The 24,902-nt window shown below is 34.8% G+C and overlaps 1 protein-coding gene across 3 annotated transcripts in view; it reads left to right on the forward strand.

The window, feature by feature from the left end:
• The window catches only part of ASCC3 (activating signal cointegrator 1 complex subunit 3), a 287,526-nt gene that overhangs the window by 219,210 nt on the left and 43,414 nt on the right, over window positions 1–24,902 (forward strand). For all 3 annotated transcript variants that reach the window (XR_008234298.1, XM_052781435.1, XM_052781436.1), the window contains exons 31-34: window positions 9,999–10,136; window positions 10,242–10,362; window positions 13,856–13,988; window positions 16,589–16,714. Coding sequence is in view for 2 of the 3 variants with exons in the window: in XM_052781435.1 (XP_052637395.1) it covers window positions 9,999–10,136; window positions 10,242–10,362; window positions 13,856–13,988; window positions 16,589–16,714 (518 nt within the window). In the remaining variant the exon portion in view is untranslated. The remainder of the gene's footprint in view (window positions 1–9,998; window positions 10,137–10,241; window positions 10,363–13,855; window positions 13,989–16,588; window positions 16,715–24,902) is intronic.

Consider the following 24,902-nt stretch of genomic DNA (forward strand, 5'->3'; position numbering starts at 1 on the left):
TCTCATGAGATAACTATGTGTACAGGGTTATGTATATGCATATATATCTGTGTGTATATATATGCGTACGTATATACATGTGTCTATCCATCTATATTCTTATAGATATATGTATATAGATAGATGTACTGCAGAACCAACCATTTAGGAATGGTTCAGTCTTGCATATCAATGAAAGAATCAACGTTTAAAAAAAATAAATAAGATGGCTTCTGCCAATATCTTTGTTATAAGAACATAAAGATTACAAAGTCAAACACTCAGATGTAAAGCAATGCTGGAGTAAAGGTTTAATTTTTTATTTTTCAAGCAATATAATCTTTAATTACATTTTGTTGTATTGCTTCTCAAAAAAATCCTTCTTTCATTTATTGCAAAACATGAATGATGGTCAAATACTAAACAGCCATTCAATATTCTCTTTTATCTGCATTCTTCAAAATGTCCTAGATTTTATTTACTGCACTCAGTTTGGCACCTGCTCTGAATACAGAATTATTTATTTCCTTCTGGACTAATGGTCCTGATTATAGTATATCATTGCTTCAGAACAATTCTTTTGATTGATATTCAGATTTCCTAGATTTTGGAAGTTAGCTTTTTCTAACAGTTGCAGACCTTCTGCATAGGAATTTCAGTGATAATATAGGGCCAAAATATAAATAAATACAAGATCCAAACTGAATATTGTATGAATACTTATATAGCAACAGTTGTATGAATAATTATACAATTGTATACCAAAAATTATATGCCAAAAAGTATAGGTTTATAGATAAGATTATTTGATTTGTTTGCTCTTTGCAAAAAAATAAAGTGTGATTTTTCTGAGATAAAGCATAACATCTGTAACTTTCCTCTTTCAGATGGATTTTAAAAGAGAAAATGGATGTCTTGGCTGATGAACTACTAGTACTAAAACGTGTCAATTTAATGCTGCTTTTCTAATTGTATAACCTCTATTTAATTTTTTCTTGACCATAACAGAAACATTTCATAGCAAAATTACTACTGCATAGTAGTGTACTCTAGTACCTTGTGCTAGTTTACTGTAGTAATCTCACCTACAATTAGAATATGCAACGTGCAGCTTGCCCTAAGTGACTTGCATTAATATGAATAGCTTCCTCATGTCCTGTGAGCCGCTACTATCCTAAAAAGAACTGTAACCAAAGCTTCTTCACTTGCTGGAGAAGGGTTTTCTATTAGGAGTCTTTGAATTTCATGTGTTTCAGAATAAACCTCTAAAGGTTTTGAAAGAGGAGCCAACAAGGACAAGCAGACTTTGCATTTATTAGTTTAATAACATTTGCATATGATTTGTATTTGAATTAATAAGCTGAATGTTTGGAGCATAAGATACCTACCAAGTTACTGGGTTCTGATTAGGTAAATGTAAAAGACTGAGGATTAAGTCCTAAGTTGTTATATCTTACCACTATTATGCAGAACACAATTGTGTTTGAAGTACCCACAATTTCAAGTGGACATTTCTTTAGCTAATTATGGGACCAGTTTGTAGTTTTGTGTTTTAAATGAGCATGATTAGCCTGAGTTACATTTGACATTCAAGCAAAGGACAAAGCTATAGTAGTGCTACATACATAGTGTATGTCCTGCTTAATTCTTTATCCATAATAATTTTTTTTTAATTTAAAAATTCTAAGTTCAAGTTATATTAAAGTCAGGCTTGGATGAGGTGAAGTGGACAGAATTCTCTCTCTATTGCTATAGCATTTTTAAGTATTAAAAGTAGAACTAGTGAATACTTACATTATAGTAGGTATTCCCTACTTTATAGTAGGTATTCCCTGTCTTAAACATTTGCCTAAATATTTCAAGTGTTTCTCAATTCCATATGGGATAAAAATGGACCAGTTAGAAGAAATAAATTGTTGTTGCCTTTAAACAACACTTTTTGTTGCCTCTCAGTTTTCCACATTTGTTTTTTGCCAACCAGTGTTCCCCTAGGGCAACTTACAGACAAATGACTTTGTAATTGTTAATTGTGAAGTATGTTGAGATATACGAGATTTTTCACAAATGTGTGTATACAAAGTTTACAAGCTTTACAACAGGCCTTGGCATTTTTCTTCATTCAGCTTTATTTGTATGATACTAACTTTGGCTGACATAAGATTCCTTTGAGAACTCATTGGTTAGTTTTGTTTAATGGTGTAATTGGTTTTGCTACATGATGGCCGAATGTTAGTCTATGTTTATGTTAGCTTCCCAGTGGGTAGACTTCATAAGGCTTCTTAAATTCCTGTAAACAGTGCCATCCATAATAACATCTGGAAGACTGATATTGAGGTAGACACAGATTCTTACAGTCATTAAAAGTGATTTTTCTGTTACCCTGCATGGCAGCTTTTCAGTGATGGCAACAGAGAGATTCAGGCCTTGTGGGGGAGGGATTGGAGTGGGGGAGACACCAATACTGGATCTTTGTTACCTATTTATCAGCTATGCCATCATCTTAGCTTCCCTAATCTTCTCTGTAGAGATTCTCCCTGTAGTGGTAGTGCCAAACCAGGCTCTCATTTGCAGCATGTGAAGGGTTCTGTTCACAAAACTCCAGACTGCTTCTCTTCACAGTACTCTCAGGTAACAGGCAAATCAACCCTCATCTCTGCCACCCAGCTCCAGGTATCAAATTCAGACAATATTTCAATCAGTTATATTTCAAAGGACATGAACTTGTATGAAGCTTCTGGAATACATATTTGTATGTATAAATGACGTACAGAAACAACCCTTCAACTGTTGCCAGCAAAGTAGACAACAGCATACCTGGATCACAGAGGAATCATAGAAGATGTTCTTTCCCTCAAAGGAGTCAGTAGTCTAACAGGTTGTCATGGTTTAACCCCAGCCAGCAACTAAACACCACGCAGCCGCTCACTCACTCCCCCCCACCCAGTGGGATGGGGGAGAAAATCAGGAAAAGAAGCAAAACCCGTGGGTTGAGATAAGAATGGTTTAATAGAACAGAAAAAGAAGAAACTAATAATGATAATGATAACACTAATAAAATGACAACAGCAATAATGAAAGGATTGGAATGTACAAATGATGCGCAGTGCAATTGCTCACCACCCGCCGACCGACACCCCGCCAGTCCCCGAGCGGCGAATCCCTGCCCCCCACTTCCCCGTTCCTATACTAGATGGGACGTCACATGGTATGGAATACCCTGTTGGCCACTTTGGGTCAGGTGCCCTGGCTGTGTCCTGTGCCAACTTCTTGTGCCCCTCCAGCTTTCTCACTGGCTGGGCATGAGAAGCTGAAAAATCCTTGACATTAGTCTAAACACTACTGAGCAACAACTGAAAACATCAGTGTTATCAACATTCTTCGCATACTGAACTCAAAACATAGCACTGTACCAGCTACTAGGAAGACAGTTAACTCTATCCCAGCTGAAACCAGGACACAGGTGCAACTGAATTACAGTCAAGAAGGAATTTTGTTCCACATCCATCTACTGAAAATATATATTACAGACAGCTCCATTCAGTTTTGGAGATGGTTCTTCCTGGATGTTTTCCTTGAATTTCATGTTTCATGTACAGTTTCCTGCTCATACTCATGTTCCGACAGTATTCAGAAAGTTGAGACAGCAGTCAGTCTTCATAAGAGTGAACAGTACTTGATGAAAATTGCTGTTTCTAGTACTGATAGGTTTACCAGTTCTACTGGACCTGTTGTTGCACAACAATAGTTAGATCTGTTTAATAGATTCTACCCCACTAAGTTTCAGGCTGTGTGCATGCTTTTTATGAAGAAATGTCCACTCAAATACCTCATGTCTAGTTTAGTCTGAGCAAGGAAGCCTCCAATGATGTTGAAATACCCTACTTACTGAGAGTTGTAGCTGATAGTTCAAAGCTCATCCCTGCCTTTGCCAAATGCTATGCGTAGCGCATGCAGACGTTCTTCAGGGTTTAAGCAGGACTGCCACAGTTTGCCCAAAGTAGAGTATGAGTGGGCAGTCTCTTGAAGAAGAAAGAATAGTTACCTATCTTAGAGCTTTAGAGGTGGGTTTTTTCTTTTTCTGTAAGGCGCATTGTCCATACACATTCCAAAACGATCTCTCTATCCCCCTTACGATTTGCAGTACCAACACAGAGTTTGTTTTTCCCCAGAGAGTGAAGAAGCAGCTGAAGCTGCCTTCCTTGCCATTTGCAGTTGTTGCAAGGACTCTTCAGTAGACTTCACTCTAAAGATCATCCTAGTTATACTTATGAGGCACAGGTGCATCATGACAGAAATGTTAATAGTCAGTGCATGTCAAAGAGAAGCCTGCCCCTGTAAATTGAGTAATTCTTAATTTCTTTTTATTGTTCATTGATGCCAATGAAAAAAGAAAACCTTATGCTTACCCTGCTTTTTTGTATAATCATGAGATGATTTTTAAATATACACTTTCTAGCTAAAATTCTAGTTGGAGCTGTCAGCCAGGACTGTCATGTTCAAGCTTGTGACCCATTACTTATCTTGTTAAAAGGGACAACAGCTCAGATTATCCTTTTGGAAACAGACAGTGCCACCAGTTTGTTATGGTAAGCTTGGGTAAAGATCAGTTACATTGCTCTACATTAGGACTGACTAACGAGGAACAAGTTCTGCTCTTTCAGAAATTGCATCTACATCTGTGGTGGCGGCAGATGTTGCAATCTTTTTACAACATAATTTATTAGAATCAAGTTTTCAGTTTATTTATTTTTCTCTAATGTTTTTACTGCTTTTTGTTTTTAACCTAAAACAAAAGTACAAAGTACTTTTATTGTTTATTGTTTGAAGTTAGAATGCAGTTCTCGCCAGCAAACAAGCAGGGTGTTTTCTTATTTGGGTTTTGGGTTTGGTTTTTTTTAAGAAATTTATTCCCTGGCCAGATACTTGGATAATTTTTTTTATATTTACAGTGCAAGGACAGAGAAGAAATGCACCCATGTACACAGTTTTAACTTTAACCACAATGATTTTTGCATTCTGCTTTGTGCATCATTTTAACATCTGCATCTTGTTAAGACTGTTCTTTATGAAACCTCTAGAAATAACTAAAATCCTTTAGCACAAACATACCTACTGTAATATTCAATAGCATCCATACCAGGCAATAGCCAGCTTCCACTAAATTCAAGGGCACTTGAATGAAGGGCATTCTTTGACTCCAAAAGAATGCATCAGGCCCATACTGATTTTGCAATTTTAGACGTGAATGTATAAACATGTGTGCGCTAATTATGGATTTGTATATGTGTTTGTACACTATGTGGAAATATGCATAGACATATGCATGAAAGTGAATTAAATTTTACCATATAGTTCTGTTTTGCATTGCTAAAACAAAAAAACACAAAAAAAAAACCAGCAAAAAAAGGGGGAAAAAAAAACATCCCAAGAATTGTCGCAAAGACAAAAGATTACTTTTCCTTCTCTAACCTTTAAATCAAATAACCTATTATCTCCATGTTAATGTTCTGAGGTAATGTCGTGCTATAAAACAGGAATAGAAGAATCTGGTCTCTGTCATGAATAGGTATATTGCTGTCTTTTAGATGAGATTTTTAGTGTTAAATGTATATGTTTTAATAATATATCTCAACTGTTTAAACCATATTTTAAAATGTTTCTTCAACAGTCTTATTTGAGGTGCTTGAGGCATCTTGTCTTGTGTGGGAGAGTTCTGGAGTATAAGTCAACTCTTCATCAAAAATAATTTTATGACTTTTTTTTCTGCCTTTAAAGATCAGGAGGGTACCCAGGAACGATTTCTAAGTGTTTCACTCATTATAGAAGTTCAACTTCCTTCTACAAGATGTTGTTTTTATGACACAAAAGTGTGTCATAAAAAATTAACATTTAGTTATAACAAGGAGATGTTTTTATTTCACTTAACATCTGTAGCAGATGTGAAATATGTAATTATTTTTGTAAAAGACTTCATAACTTTCACGATTCTTTTGTTTGGCACATCTTTCTTCTATTGGGCATTTTAGACAATTGATAAGCATTATTCAGTGGCATATGGTCTGAGTCTGACGTGCTTTGAAAAGAGTAGAGAGTACTAATAATGAGGATTCTGTGAAAATGGGAAAACCAGCACAACAGATATGCTTTGAGAAAGTATGGGTTTTTAGCATCTTGAAACAATATATCACACTCAAAGGGACAGAATTGGGCTGCACAATCTGTTAGCTCATTCTTGTCCAATCTGGTCTCCTCCTTTCTTTTGGAGCCAGCATTGTCATCAACTTGCTGAATTATACTCTGACTGGAATGTATTTCAGGCACAGGGTAATGTATCTACTTAAATGGAATCCTATCTTTCTACAAAAGCTTTTTAAGTATAATAAATTTAAAATATAAAAAAGTTCTATTAGCTTAAAGTAAATGGTTCAACAGTTTACATATGTGCAGGAACAAAGAAAATGACTACTTACTAGTTTCAGAAAAATCTAGCTTGTTCAGAGATTAAAATATAAATGGTAGAAATAAACTTTATTTTTTATAATAAATATTCTGCAAAGCTACTAGAGTCCCAGACTGGTTTTCAAAGGTTTTTTTATTAAAGGTGGATTCCTAATCAAGCTAATGTTAGGAAAGCATAGGAGATATTTTTGTTTGTTCATCAAAAAATCTCTGAAGGATAGCAAAACCTTTTCTGCATGGGCCCAATCCTGCCTGTCTTGGAGTCCAGGGAAAAAATCCCTCCTTGCATTAAGTTTCCTGCATCAGTGTTGTATGGGGTTTTTTATGTCAGTACCATGTATATTTCCTTATACTATTTTTAATACACTTTTTCTGCTCTTAAGATAAAATATATTTTCTTTACCCTTTTATGAGTTAACATTACAGTTGTTTTCAGAAAGATAAATAGTAATGAAGTTACAACAATGCAGAAGCGTTAGATTTGTTTTATAGTCACAATGCTGCATGTGTTTCTGGTTAACGAACCTATTAATTGTGCCATTATTTCTTAATAGAAAGTGATAATATTCTTACACTACACTGACATAAGAGAGTTATATTTTTAAATAAATTGTCATGAGAATTTTAAGCCTTGGATTGTGCCTATGAGTAAAATAGTTATGTTTATTACATTGATTTATGTGAAAGTAAGGGGTCAGCTAAAAATGACTAGGATTCCCTGCTGCTAAAATGACAGGATAGTAGTACATGCGCCAGCTCTCCTGCTAAGGGTTGTTTAGTTTTCCTGTGGTAAATTACACTACTTTGCAGGTATGACTAACAGCACCACAGGCCACCGCTGTAATACAAGTCAGACAGAAAAAAAAATAACCACCACTGATTGTAAAAGCAAGAAGAACGTCTTTGAATAAATTCCCACCAGTGTGAATTTAGGATGTTTTTATGCTGGCAAGTACATGGCAAAAAGGTTTAGCTCAAGTTCTGTACTGAAAATAACTAACACTGTAAAACTGTGTGCTGAAGGAGCAGTCTAATCGCTATAGACTAATCCAAATCAGCTAATTTGATCCCTGTACTCTTCTAGAGGAAAAGGGAGTTTAAATTCATTATTTTCCCAATACCAAATTCTGCTCATGTGAGTAATGAAACAAATGTCATTGGAACTGGCTTGTTCCCTTACAATAAAGATATAACAATCATAAGGTGATGATTCTTGGTGGGGAGGAGAAAAATTAATTCAGCAATGTAGTATCTTTTGTCAATTTTTGAATGCAGAAATTGAGTAAAATATAAATGCATTAATTTTTTCATTTATTTTTCTGATATTTACCAGTGCTGTTTTGTACTTTTTAATCTTAATTCCCTGACAAATGTATACATATAACTATTATTTCTCAAAGTGTCTATCTAAGGACAAGGAGCCTGTGCAGTACTAGTACAACTTCATAAATCCATAGCACAAAAAGCATTAATAGGTTCAAAAATATATTTAGTAATGTATGTTGATGGTCATAATTGTAGAGAAGACGGTATACAGGTTCTCATTTTATCGGGCTTTTTTTGTCTTAGAAGAAAAAAATCTTTAAGATGGGTCATAATTCATGTTGTCTACACTGCAGTCACATGTCTACATGTTGACTAGAGAAATCAAAGGTTTGCTGATTGTATCTAGATAGACAAACTTTATCCTTTTACATATCCTCCTTTCATTCAGTCCTTTACTCTCTTCTACTTATCTACCCCTCTTCTTGTTTCCCTTTCCTAAATAGACTTACCCCTCTTCACTTCTCAGGGTATTGGTTTTTTCTTTCTGCTTCCTTTCCTTTCAGTGTTTTATAGTCCCTTTCACTCTTTCCTTCTGTAAGCATCCTTTTCTTTTATACATGCCAGCTCAGTTTGTACAACAAACCTTCCATGTCTTATAGGAAACTCCCAGGAACTTCCAGGCAACTGCATTGTGAGGGAAAATAAAGTTTAGGAGCTTCCACTGACAGATGAAATTGATTGGACCAAGCCAAAACTTGAACAATATTTTTCTAAATTGGGTTCTCTGTTACTTTCATCAGTTCTGGTTCTGTTAGTCAATACTATTTCAACAAATAGACTTTTTAAAATGCTTTGTAATTTGCTCTTCCTGACAAAATTGATTGATTTACAAAATCTATATTGTTTGGGGTTTTTTAAATCCTGAATATGGACTATTACATTCACTGACTTTTCTGTGCCTTTTAAGGATTTTTTTTTATAATAGTAGTGATATATGTTACTTGGGTTTAGGTATGTGAATAATTTTATTAACATTAAGGTCTGAGAATTATAAAACCCAGGAAACCTTTCAAGGTTACCATTCTGAACATCAGAAGCGCAACACCTCAGAGTCCTAAGTAAAAATGAAGATACTACTGCAGTCATGCAGGTATCATATCTCAGTAGTTTGAGATACTCAGTCCAAGATGAGACTGAATACTTGGTCAAATTCTTCAGTTACCCTGAGTAATTTGTTCTGCGCTACTATTTTTTCTCTAACCTTGGCTATACCTCCTAGGTTAACCATGAATGATGCTGCCCATAAGTATGCAATATCATCATGCCACTGCTGGTGGCACCAGGAAACCACTAATAAGAGATGAGGTTTGAAAGTTCCTGGCTATAATTATATTAAAATCATATAAATGGCCTTAGAAATAAAACAACAGAAGGAATATTGAGAGGTAAAATCACTAAACAAGACAGAAGTTGTAAAGCTCTTGTTCATTGTTAGTGAGGGGCTATTCATAGAGGTTGTCTACAGAAATAAATGAACTTATTATGGAATTTACTACTTGAAAACATAGGCAAGAAATATAGTTTAAATGATAGTAGTTAAAATGTTTCCAAGTAGTCATTGACATGAGATTTGAAAAAAAATAGTAATAGTAATCAAAAATAGCTTTTTGTCTGGACTTCTAAAAGTTTTAAATTAAGGCACTTATTGTATGTTGGGTTTCACTACAGGGTTTGAGTCTATTAATTACAAGCAACAAAAAAATCAAATTAATTTGCATTTCAGCATGTGAATAGGCAACTTTTTTGATGAATAACAATTGTGGAATTATCAAACTGAAGAACTGTTTCTGTCTTTTCATAGGCATTAGAGAGAGCCAAATTTATTTTTCATTACTGTTTACTATGTTACTGGTTGCAGGGATTTGCTATGTTTTTATACCAGTTCTAACCCCTTTGATACTAGGGATTGTATTAAACAAACACAGAGCAGAATGCACAGCATTTGCCAGACCTGTCAAGATATTTTCAGCATTTTCATTTCCTTATCTGCGCTACTTAATGTGTCAATAAAGTCATATGCATTTTGTATTTCCCCCCATCATTAATATAGTATTTGATTTTTTTTTTTTTTAGACTAAAACCAGACTGTTCAGAGACTGAAGACTGTGTTTTCCTGTTTGTATAAACAGCATTGAGCAAATTATCCTTGCTATAAAAAAAAAAAGATAACAACCCGGAAAGTTTAAAATTTCTGAGTAATCTGTTTTAAAATATGACTATTCCTTCTGTTACAGATGAATGACATTATAGTGACAGTTAGAGATTCAAATCTGAAGCTGACACTTGCTTTTGGAATAGGCATGCACCATGCAGGTCTACATGAAAGAGACAGGAAAACTGTGGAAGAATTGTTTGTGAACTGCAAAATCCAGGTACATTTATTTATTCTTTGAATCCTGCTGTAATGAGTTTTACGTGGAATTTTAAAAGTTGGCTTTTTGTTACATATACCTCATTAATCTTTCTTTCTGTTTCAGGTTCTTATTGCCACAAGCACATTAGCTTGGGGTGTAAATTTTCCAGCTCATTTAGTAATTGTTAAAGGAACAGAATACTATGATGGAAAAACAAGGCGTTATGTGGATTATCCCATTACAGGTACTCACATAAATTATGGAAATGCTCATATGCTGAAATGTATTTCCAGCATATGCAAATGATCTGAATCATTTAGTAACTGATCACTGAAAATAACTAATTTGGGTAGAGACTAGGAGTGCTGAGAAAAGGTTTTCTTTGTTTAATGCAAGTTGTAAGAGAACTGTTAAGATTTTATGTAATAAATAATGAAAATGTTTCTGTTTTGCAAATCATTTTTCATGCTAAATTCCTTTAATGTGTATCATCCAAAATAGACATTAAACAATTAAAGGGACACTGTAAAGTCATATCTAACTACCTAGTTAAGTGTATAAAAGGAAGTTTTCATGCGTGCAAATTTTTTTTTTTTAATTTTTGAAACCTTTTTTAAATAGAAACAGATTTTTAACAGTAAACGTAGCCATGGTTTGAAATGCAGCAGTTGAATCACACATGTATGAGAACATAAAATTTATACGTAGTCACTCGACAGTAAACGGAAAACATTAACTAGTATCTTCAGTGATGTAAGTGATACTTCAAGTAAGTGATACTTCAGAAATAAGCAGCTAAATTAAATATTTGAATTTCTGGTTTGATATAGACTTTTATTGCTTTCTGGCTCCAGTAAACTCCACTTTTCATAAACTGTTCTGCAGTGTTTTCAACAAGCTTAAGAAAGTGAACCATGGAAGAACTTCTTTGAGAGTTCAGACAGGGAGAATATTTGTCTGGATGGTACTAAGCTTGAAGAATGAGGACAAGCTAAATTTATTCCAGGTTTCCTGTTCTGTTTTCCCGTTCTCTTTTCACAAGAGAAAGTTTATTATTAAATAATCCTGTACTACGCCAGAGATGTGTACACCTAAGGACAATCTAAATGTAATGTAAATAGAGGTCTTGCATCTTTTTGACCACACACTTTCTTTTCAGCAAGAGAAGCTTACTAATGAAAAAAAGCTCAAACTGAAAATACTACAGGGGTTACTTCTCCAAGTAACCCATCATAGAGCTTAATTTAGTGGTTAGTGCTCTGCAGGAAACTTGGGATCAATTTCCAGACCAACTCTCTTGTTCAAAGATTCTGGTATGACCTGGGAGCTTAGTCATGCACACTTGCATTTTGTGACAGACTTTGGCTGATGTAAACTTAGTACAAACAGAGTACTTCCCTGCAGAGAATTAGTATCTCGCTCATCCCAACTGGAAGAATAGTGACAACTGACTTAATTACTGAATGGGGAAAAGTGGTGAAGAAAGAAACCAACTGAAGTTTTAAATTTTATGTTGAATCTGTGGGACCGTCAGAGATCAGTAATAGAGAAAATAATATATTCAAAAGAAATCAGAAACTCGATAAGCATTTAAGACCTAGCATGCAGTTTTAGAAATCTGTTGTACAAGTACTCACAAAGGCTTTAGGGAATGCTTATGCTTTCACTCTTTATTGCCTTTTTGAATTCAGGCAACTTAGACATTGGGGGTTGTTCAATTCTTGAATTTTCAATAAGACTTCGGGGGGGGGGGGAGTAGAATACCACCATCTGTGATGGAAGCATTTAGATTTTGTTGTCTGCACTGCAACAGAAAATGCAGATTCCTTACTTTATGAAGAAACATGTGGTGTGGTTTGCTTAGAGTACTTTTATTTTTAACTTTCTAGAGAATATTTATGCATCTGGAAGTTCTGTGGATAGGTAGTACAGTTTTGCAGCAGCAATAAAATGAAAATGTAATTAATTTCCTTCTGAAATACTTCCAAAATTTCACAATACTGTCTTTAATGCTGCCCTCAAGTTATGCCTTCACTGTTCCATCATGGTATAACTTGGTTTCTCCCTGCTGAAGTTACCTTTCTGTATCAGGGATGCATTTGACTCCAAGGAAGCAGCTGAGGGCTGAATGAATCATTCTGGACTGTTCAGTAATTTCAAAATAAGTAAAAATACTTCTTTGAGTGAAGTCAGAGTTTTGGGGGAGGGCCTTTTCTCAGTTACCAGACATTTAGTCAGCCAGTTGGATCATATTTAACATTTCAGAAGTTTAGTCCAGTGATTAAAAGCAGCCAAGCAGCATATAGTCAGTAAAGAAAATATTGAGTTTGGATAATTATGTAGTGGATATTGGCAAAAAGCATTTCCTGAAGCTTTTTGGTAAATCCATTTCCTATATGGTATTATGCACAATTTAATTCACCATGTTAGAATAGCAAGAAGTTGTTTTATCACCTTCCTGTACACATACCTATTCAGAAACATAATTTTCAAACTAGTTTCATTTTACATTTTCATGTCAAAAGGAATAAACTGATTAAAAAAACACTGCTGTCTATACAGCTCATGGTTACACAGGTGAAAATGTGTTACTAAAAGCTGTTTATTGTCATTGGGCTGTTTCTCCTATCATGGTCCATTGCTGTATCCCATTCTACACCCTCTGGCTTTTACTTCCCCAACTGACCATTGGGCCAAAACTTTATTGATTCTGAAGCCAAAGAAATCACTTTTCAAAATGCCAGGTACTGCAAGCCACATGTTGTGCAGGTATGATAGAGCTCATAGAGAATACACAAAACATAAAAAGTTTTAAAATAAAGATTTAAAACTTAGTTATTAATTGCTTTCCATTGTTTCTTCAAAGTTAAATAGCAGCTGAAGGCACCAAAAAGGAGTCAGAGCTCTGTAGAACAAGACACAAAACAACCTATGCAGATACACTTCTCAGATTATGAGAAGACACAAACACATAGATGACAAGCATACTTATCTTGGTGGCCGGGTAGCAAGTTGAGCGTGTTTTGTGTAAACTAGTATTTTCAGTGTTTATAGAAATCATTAACTAGTATTTGCAAGTAATGATGTGTAGGCAGAGTAGTAGAGGTAAGCTTTAACTGTGCCTGCTTTTAAATTTGTATATTGTGATCTGAGATAGGGACAACATATGATACGAAACCATCTATACTCCAGTGCTAATAACTAATATAACTTGTCCTGAAGTTTGAGTGGTAAAGGTCATAGCTGTCAGTAATTAGAATTTGCCTTTACCATTTGATCTCTAAAACATTCAAAGCCTAGGAAATAATATATAGCAGAAAAGCTTATACAAGGAACTTATATTATTGTGAATTCAAATACTTGAGAATTAGGAAATAATAGACAGTTGCCATTGTAGACTTCGTAAGTTCTCTTACTCATCATCTTTAATTGCATATGATCAAACGAGGGTTGGAAATGGAATGGAAGGAGAGTAGAGGAAATTTATATTAGTTGCAATCCTGTATTCTACTGCAGTGGGTGGTCTTCAAGTATGCAGGAAGATAGTCTCTGCCAGGAAGAAGTTCATCATAAATTTAACTGAGATGGAAAAAAAAACTAGATGTGTCAAAACCAATAGGGCATACAAGGCCAAAGAAATCCAAAAACCCTGTATTGCACATTATACAGATGTAAATGCATTTATTTATACATTTAAATAAATACATTTGTTTTATGCATTATTGTCTCTTTGGCAGATGTACTTCAGATGATGGGACGTGCTGGCAGACCACAGTTTGATGACCAAGGAAAAGCTGTAATTCTAGTTCATGATATTAAGAAAGACTTCTACAAAAAGTTCCTTTATGAACCTTTCCCAGTGGAATCAAGGTAAAGATAAAAGATTCAGAAAAGCTGATCAAACTATAAACAACACTACAAATGAGACATAGAGAAAAGTGAAACAAAATTCCTGTGCCAAATATCCCCTAAATAATGGGGTCCTAGAGGAAAATAATTTTCCGAAAAATATTATCCATCTTTATACAGAAAAATCCTTTCTTCCATGAGTTTTGAAGCACTGTTGAGCTCTTTAGTCCATTCCCAGATAATACTACAGATGCTTCTTGGTTTTGAGTGTTGTCTCAGACATTTGAATGTCTCATAAACTGTTCTGCAAGGCCAGTGTGTAGGGCAACTGCACGTGATCCTCAGAACCCTCTCTGAAATTCTGTGACAAATTCTTGATAGGAAGAAAAATAGGTTTGTTCTAGCACTTTTTACCTAGAATACTCGTACCATTGTAGATACTACATTCTTCAAAATCTCACAAGTTCAGAAAGAAATCTGCACAGTGTAAACTATTACTAATATACTTTCAACACATCCACTTCCAAATTGCAATATTTTTGTCACAAATGTAGAAACACCACCTTTTGCAGCCTCTCTGAACTTAGTCGATACAAAGTTTGCTGTCCAGCGTAATGTCACTCATGCCTTGATTTTGATATTTATAATACACTTAGTTGTTCAACAAGAAGCAGAACTAGTTACGTCAGTCTCCTGTAGATGCATGCATGTTTGATGGAGGAATTCTCAGACATCTAATAAAGCATAAGCATTACTGAAAGCTTTTCTCAGTGATGAAGAATTCACAGTATTCGTCTCCTAAGGAAACTTCATCCCTCAACATAAGTGATAATGGGACCTCTATCTGATCAGGAAATTTGTAGGAGCTTGAGAATGCTATCCACCTGTGAAATGTAGTTGAAATGGGCTAGTGTATTTGAAGGTTAATTTCTGTGGTACACAGACAGACATATAATTTTTGCAAACAAAGAATGCGGAGACATGCACTTCATTTCCTTAGGAAACGACACTTTTCTTAACATATAAATTGCACTTAGAACAAAAGGTTAGGAGTTGAACTTCTTCAAAATGATAGCTAATATGTCAAAAGAACAGTGCGATTAAAATGTTCATAATATATCCAGACTGTATGGTACTAGCATAAACTAGGAAATCTCTCTATTCATTGGTAAGTGGTATTTCTAAATAAAGAAATCATACCTTTAATATAACAGTAGTAATCACACCTTGTTCCTGTTTGGAATACTATAAATATTCTACATTTCTAGTAGGTCATTTTGTGTGTATATATTTACTTTGTAGTTTGATGTATTCCATCTTTTACTACAAACAAAAAGTACTTGATAAGTTTTCAAATGAAGACTCACATACTACTAGCAATCTCATGAAGTTCTATGTTGTGAACCGTTTAACTTAGAGTTGTCTCAATCTCTTTTGTGATCAAGTATTTGAAGAAAGAGACTTCATAGCTTCAAAGAGAAACTGTTTGGGGGCTTTTAGAGGGTTTTTAGTTTTAGATGCTTTCCCATCTGTTCTACCAAAGAGCAGATTTATCAGCTTTGTGTAGTATTTCCAATTTGTAAAATTAAACTTCATATTTTTTTATTTAAAGTTTTTTCTAAAAGCTGTTGTCTATGTATTAGTTGTAAGACTTGACTACACAACTCGTCTGACAGGCCTTGTGCCCTCACTGATCATGGGTCTGAAATATAGCACATTACAAGCAAAAGAGAAAGCACTCTATTATGGAACAGCTATTGAATCATCTGTCCAGTTTCTGTTGGACAATCTGGGTAGAACATCTGTAGTTCTAACCTTCAGAAGCATGTGATCAGTGGTATAGAGCAGTAAAACAGCTACTCATACCAAATTATTCTTTACTTTTAGCAGTAGGGAAATAACAGTAGGAGAAGAAAAAAAATTATAAAATAAGAAAAATTATGTTGATCCTTAAGGATATTTGCCATTCACTGATTGAACTTTAGCCAGGCATGATCTTATTAGATACCCTAATGGAGGTCTTTGTTCCATTTAATGACACTAAACAGTATTTTACTTTGTAAGAATCATTTTAAACGGCTTTTGTTCTTCTGTGTTTCTGAGTTTAGATCTTTCTGGGTAGAAGTAGCTGCTTTTTTTTTTTTTTTTGTACATTGGATGAAGATGAGGCAAAATGTGGGGGAAGCAGTTTTGATGTAATTTTAATAGCCCTCAAGTATTTGTCAAGTATTAGCTAAGCTATTGCCACTGTTTCATTTCCTGTTTGTCTTTCCATATGATTCTCTATTGGATTAAACCAGCATGATCATATGGTCAACATACAGCATTCAGAAGTTCCCACTGAGTAGCTCCATCTGAATACATTCCAAGAATGACTTCAACTTGTGTATTCTTGGTCCAATCAAAAAATAATTTGAGCTTCATTCCACTATCATGTAAAGAAGGTGACTGACCTTGCAATTATATTCCCCCTTCTTCCCCTCTTCTCTTTTACCGGAAGATAAATATATAATATCTTCAGATTAAAAGTAATAAACCTTTTAATGCACAACTCTACAAAATATATTACCTGTCTTTGTGATTGTAAAGTCAGCTAAGTCCTCTTGTTTTCTGTTCTTCAGCTTGTTAGAGGTGCTGGCTGACCACTTGAATGCTGAAATTGCTGCTGGAACTATTACATCTAAGCAGGATGCAATGGATTATATCACCTGGACTTACTTCTTCCGTCGACTTATAATGAACCCAACGTGAGTATAAAACACAAATGCAATTTAATCTAAAGGTAACTTGAGGGTAGAGTTGATCCAAAGGTGATCCTGCTGCTGTTGGAGTCTAGAATACTTAGCAGTCTCCAATGTAGGAGCATTACTGGCCCACACGTGGAATAAAACTTGTGTGCACATTTTTTTAATAATTTTCTCTCCAAATATAAATGTATTTCTTAGCAGATAACTTTACAATTTAGTGACAAATATAAAATAGCATTACTGAGAGGACTACATCAGCATCCCTAAAATATCACATTCCTTTAGGTATTGTATTTATAATGTGTTAACTTTTTTTTTAGCTACCACATTGATATGTTCTGCCCAGTTTTCTGTAGAAAATCTATTAAGACCTGGATTTTCCTAATAAATGAGAGAATAGCTATCAGCTGTTTCTCTGTGAAGTTTACTTTCATTAGGGTATGCTGATGAAACCACGTGTGCAATATTTTCAATGATTGTTATCCTCCTTAGCTCCAGCTGGTATGCAGATTATTCTGATCTGTTCCAGCAACGTAGCCTGCCTTTGCCACAACATTGTTTTGGGTAAATGGTATGTTACCTATCATGTGATCATTCACCCACCAGAATAATGTGGCAAATAAAGAATTAGGCATTTATAGCACTAAATATTTCTTGAGGTGCTCCAGAGTGTTGTATTTCTGAAATCATGTTAATGTCCATAACATTCAGCTGAATTTTCAGCTGGGTTCTTTACTGGCAACTGCTGGTGGGACCCTGCAGGTGATAAAATAATTTCCTTTAATTCTTTTTTAATCTTTATTAGTTTTGAATTCTGCATCTAGTCCTATGCTGAGAATTTCCCACAAAACAGAATTTCCATCTAATCTTCTTTGGAAATAAAAAATGCAGAGTGTTAGAACTGTAAACTAAAGAAAACATATTCAATTCTCTCACTTCATAACTAACAAATGAATACATTTATGTGGAAGGTATTTCTCCGCTGAGAGTGACAAACAGCTAAATTCTGGTTTTGTGTAGGTTAGATGTGTTTATTTGTATGACTTTGGAATTTGCACATGATCCATACTACAACTAATGTTAAAAACTATGCCACTGCAGACACTATACTTTTTTAGTATGAAGAATAAGTAATGTTATTTTAAAATGTCTTGCTCCTGAATTGCTGTGTTAAAGAGATTTTGTTGATTTGTCTTTGGCAAGATTTGATCATGTGGTATCTGTGGTAGGTGGATTTTTAAGACATAACGTATAGCCCAAAGGTAAGTGTAGAATATAGAAATGTAGTCGTTTGATTTAATAGGCAAGCTCTTCCCAATATAAAAGAGGTTCCCACTGGAGTATGAGGTTGGCATGTTGACTGATGGTCATTTTTTCTCAGTAGTTCCTTTAATGTGCAGTGTCATGGAAAGCTAAATCTGAAGTTATCACAATATCAACTTTTAAGCAAAAGTTCTGCTATTCTGAGAGGATCGTGGGAAGAAAGTTAGGAAAAAAAAAGAAAAAAACCACTATACTACATAGTAAGATGCAGAGTCTTTGTAGTGAGAAAAAAGATGAACAGATCTTGACTAGTCATGTCCATAATGGCAGGATAGGAATGCATATTGAAGTTTCTAATGAAATTGGAGTCTTTCATTGGAACACCACACATGCAGGTTGGAACAGTTCACAAGTTGTGCTGCTTTACCCTTTGTTTCAATCACACAGAGGTACTCAGCATTCCTTCTGTACTCAGTCATGCAGGGAGAAAAATGAAGGATATTATTGACTGTGTCAGAGAGGTCACTTGTAGATACGACGTGCAAATGCAATGGATGTGCACACTTTCCATTCTTTGACATAATAATAAATTCTATTAAGTTTCATCCGAAGTTACTAAACTAGCCAGTTAGTAGAGTTCCTGGACCTACTATCTGTGGTATTTTCAGACCTCCTACAAGGCAAGCAGTTCCAGTGTGGTCAGTGTTTGGATAAGATACATCAAAGGAAAACTGAAGAGTTTTATGAACAGAAGTCAGTGATAGTTGAGATAACTTTGAATAAATTGCAATATGGTAATGGAGTTTACTGTGCCATAGATGAGCATATGAAATGATTGACATTACCAAATAAGAACTATTTGTGGCCCTTAATAATCCAAAGGTTTTAGGGTTTATTTTTTTCAAAAGAGTAGGAGCACAATGGCTGAATTTTGGTTTGGGTAGTTACACAATACCCACTCGGTGTCACTTGATACAGTGTTCTTTATCATGTCCTGCCCCGAAGCAATTTTGTTGACTTTCTCTCCACTGAGAAGCAAGAACTATTTTCCAGCCAGCAGGTGATTGTACCTTAGTGGTGAATAAGTAATTCTTGTATGCATGATTGGTAAATTGCCTTGGGATTCATTGGCATAAAAGTCATTGCATGCGATGCTGTAAATCCCCAAAATAATGGGCTTAGATAATATGCAGAAGATTTATATTCTCATTTATTGCCAGTTTTAGCTACTTGTATATTAAAGCTGCATAAACAAATCTAGGATCATTCTATTCCAATCCAGTATCATAAAAGGCCTTACCGAATGCCTACAATTTGGGCTATTTAAGTAATGTTAATCTACCTTTGTTGTGAGAGAGAGATCAAAGTATCCTTTTGCTCTTAAGTTTCCAGGTTTCTTCTAAACATGCAGTCATTACTGAAGTTTTTCTGGCACACTTGAGATAATTTGTTAGACTTGTAATAATGGACTTTTTAATGGTGTTGCTAAAAATCCTTGCATGTTCCAATACTTCTTTTCATCAAACCATTTTAATTTTCTTGTTTGATGAACCCCCGTTCTTCATAAACCTTATGGGTTTTAACTGTCTGGTTAAGAGTAGTAACTGTGCTGTTGATCTGTGGGAGTGGGGTAGCTGAGTGCTAGTTTTGTTCAGAGGCATGCTGACTAGTCATGTACATGCTGTTCAAGAGATGATGTGCAAATGAGAGGGGTGGTCCAAATAAAGCTGTTTATCAAAGTGTATCAGTCTCAATATCCAGAGTTTCTTCCCTGTTCTTTCTCTCCCTCAAAGCAATTATTCCTAAACGTAGAGGTTTTTGAATTTGCAAGTTAAGTCAAAGTTTCTGTGCTACTTCAGTCAAGTACTACGTGTTCTCCTTTCCACGTACAAATTTAGCCAACGTGTTCTTTACTTAGGCAAGATCATACAAGACAGATCAGTGCAGTGCCCTGTTCTTTGAAAGGGGCTATTTTGAGAGGTTCGTCTATCTCCTTTCCTTGGCTGAAATTCCTTGACTATTTCATCCTTTTACCCTTATAAAAGATTATAATCTGCAACTTTCTACAAAAGAGAAATGGCTATGGGAAACATTTTCTGTAAATCAGGTTATGATATTTTCCAGATACATGTGCAGTAAAAGAGAAATAGAAATTTACAACATATGTAAAGTTAAGCAGAATCAGCTTTCATTTGGAAAGTTAATTTTTAGATATTCTGAGAGCACACGTCACATCACTGTTAAAATGGGGGGGGGGTATGTATTTATAAATATATATGAGAGTGTGTGTGGTTATATATACACACTTATAAAATCTGTTTTCTGTGTAAGTTCCTTGTGAAGACCTGAAAAAAGTATTTTATTAATTCATTCTGAGAATTGTTAAGGGGGGGGGGGTTCACTTTATGCCAGTCTTATGAAGTTTTCTGTAGTGAAAGAATAATGTAGCATAAATTGTAATTGAATTAACTCAGACTGATGCTCTTATCATCATAAGTTTTACTTTAAATTTCCTTTTCTCAGTATGATAGCTGAGTATGTCTAATAACATGTAAGTAAAATATCTGAATAAAAATTATTATTATATACTGTTCCAATATTGTTTCTGATATCAAGGTGACAGCTAATATCAGCCAGTCGGAATAGAATAATATGCATTTCAGTGATAAAATCGCAGTTATTCAGAATTTTAGGGCTAGTTTGGAATTATATCAGAAGGGGGGATTACTGAAGAAAGTTAAATTAACTAAATATTAACTAAAAAACTTTCCATTAAAATGGAAAAGTTTGGCAGTAGCTACTAAGAACAGAAGCTAAGAAGGTGCAGGTATATTACACTGCAGTAAATACCAATATCCATATTTTGAGTTGGTGAACAGCTGTTTCTCAGGGTGGATTCTTTCTTTTACAGTCACATTTATATCTGTGTACATGTATATATACTCCATAAATAACAGCCATAGGCATTATTATGAATTTCATAACAAGAGTTTATTTTGTTAAATTAGGGTCACAGTGATGTGAAAAGTACAGGAATGTAGTTCATGGTATGCTTTTACTAAACTATTCACACAAATGAAGTTTTTCTGATTCTCTCAGACTGGGAAGCCCCAGGCTGCTGAGTATTTGAGCCACCTCCTGTTCCCCAGTGTGCTGCAGTCTTAGGTGAGAATGCAAAGCTGAAAACCCCGCATCTCCCCATTCAGAAACCAAATTCACATCATTGTCTTCCTACTCTTGGATATGATTTACCTGTACAAATTATCTGCTGGAATGTATCGTAGGAAAAAGAAATGCCCAACCAATACGTAAGCAAATGTACATGTGCCTATTACCTCTGATTTCTCATCTTATGAATGCACCTCAGGAAGTAAACTTCCTTGTAAATATTTTAATTAGAAGCACTGATGTGGAGGCAAATACCTTGCTGAGAGACTGGACTCTTTTTTGATCTTCTTAAATAACCACAATGTACCATACACCAAAAACTAATTAAAGATACCGATGTATCTATTTCTCATACCTGGCATAAGCGAATGCATGAATATACCAAGAAAATACGATACAAGTAAAATACAGGTAGAGGTTACTGTCTGCAGCATTTGTGCATGCTGTAATGCATTTTAGCAAGCAGTCACGGACTCCAGAGTCAGTCAGTGAGAAATGAGTTGGTACATTGGTTCATAGGTCTCTGGCTATGAAGGTCTATCAATTGTGCCATATACTCAGTATTATTTCCGTGATACCATTTGAAGATGGCAGCTGCTGAAGGCAACGAGCTGATGAAAGTAAACACAATGGATGACTGCAGTAAAGCGATTTACAAAAATGACTGTCTGTTCTTCCCCCATACTTGTTCATAACAACATTCTGCTTTCAGGACTGTAAAATCTCAAAAAGCGCACTTTCTTCCTATCAAGTGAATGCTGTAGATTCGTCTTTCTTGTGCATTTGTTTCAAAAGGCCTTCCAGCTACCAAGTTTTTTCCTTTAATATTTTTGGCTGACACTGCCACTGATTTTCATTATGTGTGTCACTATTACTACCGTATAATCTGAACATAAAAAACATGGTGCTGTAACAAATGACTTCACAGCATTGACAGTTATAGCAGGACCATTTCAAGGCTGATGAAAAATTTCCCAGAGAGATCTCAGGTCGGGTTTACATAAGCTAAACAGGAAATGATTGCCACTATTCACATTAAATCCTAAATGTTTTGTGTAACTTCATCTACATTTTATGTTCCCGCACGTGTCTCTGTCTTTCTCAGCTGATGAAATTCCACACTTCCCTAGATTAGAGAAATAAGTTCATGTTTCATGGTTTGTTGTTCTTGCTAAGCTCTACAAGGTTTGGGATTTTAAATATATTACCTAAAAGACAATAAAAAGTTCCTTCAGTTTTTGATTGTTTAAATTTTACATACTTTGTAAATTTTTACGATACCTAGGGGTTTGTTATTGCTTTTTCCCAATGGACTACTAATGGAAGTTAGCCTGCCTAGCCCATGTGCTAGATGCTGTTAGGATAAAACTGCCTTTGACTTTCACACCTCTCAGGGGACGAGTAATTGTTGTGTTCAAACAGCCTGTAATTGTGATCCCGCTGGCTTTCTCAGTACGCTTCTGGCTATTAGAATCATTAAACAACTCAGCACCTGTTAACAGCATTGTAAATATTCAACCCTGCTTGTGTGCAGGTTGAGTCCAATATAGGAGAAGGCTTACAGAGCCCAGCCTCATAAATTAGAGCTTCTGACAAGTCAATTATTGTGAAACTGGGCTTCACTGTGAAATAAATGAAATGGTGTGCTGATAAAAAGGTAGGCTGTCTGTTTATAGCAAAGGGAAAATAATGACTAGATGATTCAATGCAGTGAGCATGAAACTGCATTGTTTTTCTTCTTTATCTGTAATTAAATAGTTAGGTAATATAGCTTCATAGAGGAACTCACATACGATGCAGTTTTTATACTTGGAGCATACCAACATGCAAAATTCAACTTGCATTTATGCCTGCACATTCAAAATACTCACTAATGTCATGATGCCTCTGTTTTCTCTAATGATTTTAACATAGTCTTTCTAGATGAATGGCTTTGCTTTTTATTAGGGGAGAATGTGCTGAGTGACCAAGAAGCTCCTGTGGGTGTGCTCAAAATTATATTTGCCCCATTATAGATAGTAGTTAAAACACACTGGTACCACTTCACTCAAGATTACAAACCATTTAAGATTTTTCATTACATTGTTTTATTTGCACTAGGCAGCTAGGTATTTACTCCCCTGACAAAAAAATTACCAAAAATCAGCAAATTTAAAATTCACATAATTTTTAAAAGGCATTATAATGCCTTTTATGATTACAACTTCAGTGTGAAATACTGCAAATTAGGCAGAGCACAAGATAAAATCTGTTTGAATTAGGGTCTTAAATTACAGTCTCAAAAAAGAATTTCAGAGTCTTGCCCATATCTCTTCCTTTGTTTTATCAGTATTTGTCATAAATGTTGGGGTACTGCAAATAACAGTGCTTAAATGATATGGTGAACGTCTGAATACCGTGACAGCAAAGCGCCTTAATTATAATCATTTCAGTAGTGTTCTATTCAATTTAGAGAAAAATACTAATGAATCAGTAGTGGTTTAAATGTATAAAATAGAAAATCATTTCACATCCTTAACTTACATAGTTAATTTGCTCAATTATTTTCATAAGGTAAACAAAATGTTACAAAGTAATTTCTGCTAATAAACAAAATCTAAATGTGTTCGGTGATAGGATGTCAGGCAGATAAAAGGTGCAGATGGAAATATTGATCATTTTTTATCATTACTGTATTACTTCAGTCAATTTAAAAGGGGACTCATGAAAATTAAGTTGCATTGAAAACAATGTTAGAGTAGTTTTGCTACAAATAAGTTTTCTTTGCATAAGGCTGATAATGTATAGCTGTCTACCATATTAAACTTTTTAGTCAATATAAATATTTCTTTTTTTGTTGTTGTTTTTGGACAATAGCTATGTTTTAAATATTTGAGATCATCTCAGCATGAACCCATATAAAATATCACAGAGTTGAATACTCCACTGCCATATAGATACACTTTGTTGTTATCTAATGTAGCTGACTGTTTCCTGCTATCAGAACAGATTTTTTTAATCTTTTCCTTATGGTATTAGTGTTTTACTCCAACTTTACCCAATTATAAGTGAACGTTCAAAGCATCAGAGAATTAACCCCATAATTTGGGATTAATAATAAGGGAAACAATCTGGAAACAGCTGTACTGCTATTTAGCACGCAGACTTTTTACAGTTATGCTATTGCTATTCAAAAAGATAAATGTTAAAAACTCTGTTTAAGAAAATAATAATGTAAATCAGATTCTGTTAAAAAAAGACTCATGGAAGCCTGCTTGTAGTATATAGCAACGCAATTCCATCTTTTGAAATTTGCTAACAGCAGCATTACAGTAAATGAAATAGAGCTTAAATCAGAAAATAGGATTCATCTGCCCAAATATATCACCAATAGCTGAACTGATTGCATAAAGTTCTTTTTTTTAGTCAGTAATTACACTTCACCTCATCCTAAAGCAGATAAATAATACTTCAGTTGAATAGCATTCTGCAAGCTCCCATTTCTCTCCATTGGCAGTAAAGGGAGTTAAAAAGACTAACTCAGGTGTAGTTGTAACTATGGAAAATCAGCTAAAAGTAATCTTAGCACACTGTTTTGCAGCCTATTGTTCACCTGCGCAAAATAACGCTGAAAGAACCTACTCTCCATTACAGCATGTGGTATTGTTTCCAGTGGGGATGCTGAATGTGTTGTAACAGAAGGAAATTTTAGTAAAGCAGCTAGTATGAACAAAGGAGTATTTTTCATCATTGCAGCAGTCTCAGTAGTCTATTTGTG

The sequence above is a fragment of the Harpia harpyja genome, chromosome 3 (assembly GCF_026419915.1).
Source record: "Harpia harpyja isolate bHarHar1 chromosome 3, bHarHar1 primary haplotype, whole genome shotgun sequence".
NCBI classification, from domain to species: Eukaryota; Metazoa; Chordata; class Aves; order Accipitriformes; family Accipitridae; genus Harpia; species Harpia harpyja.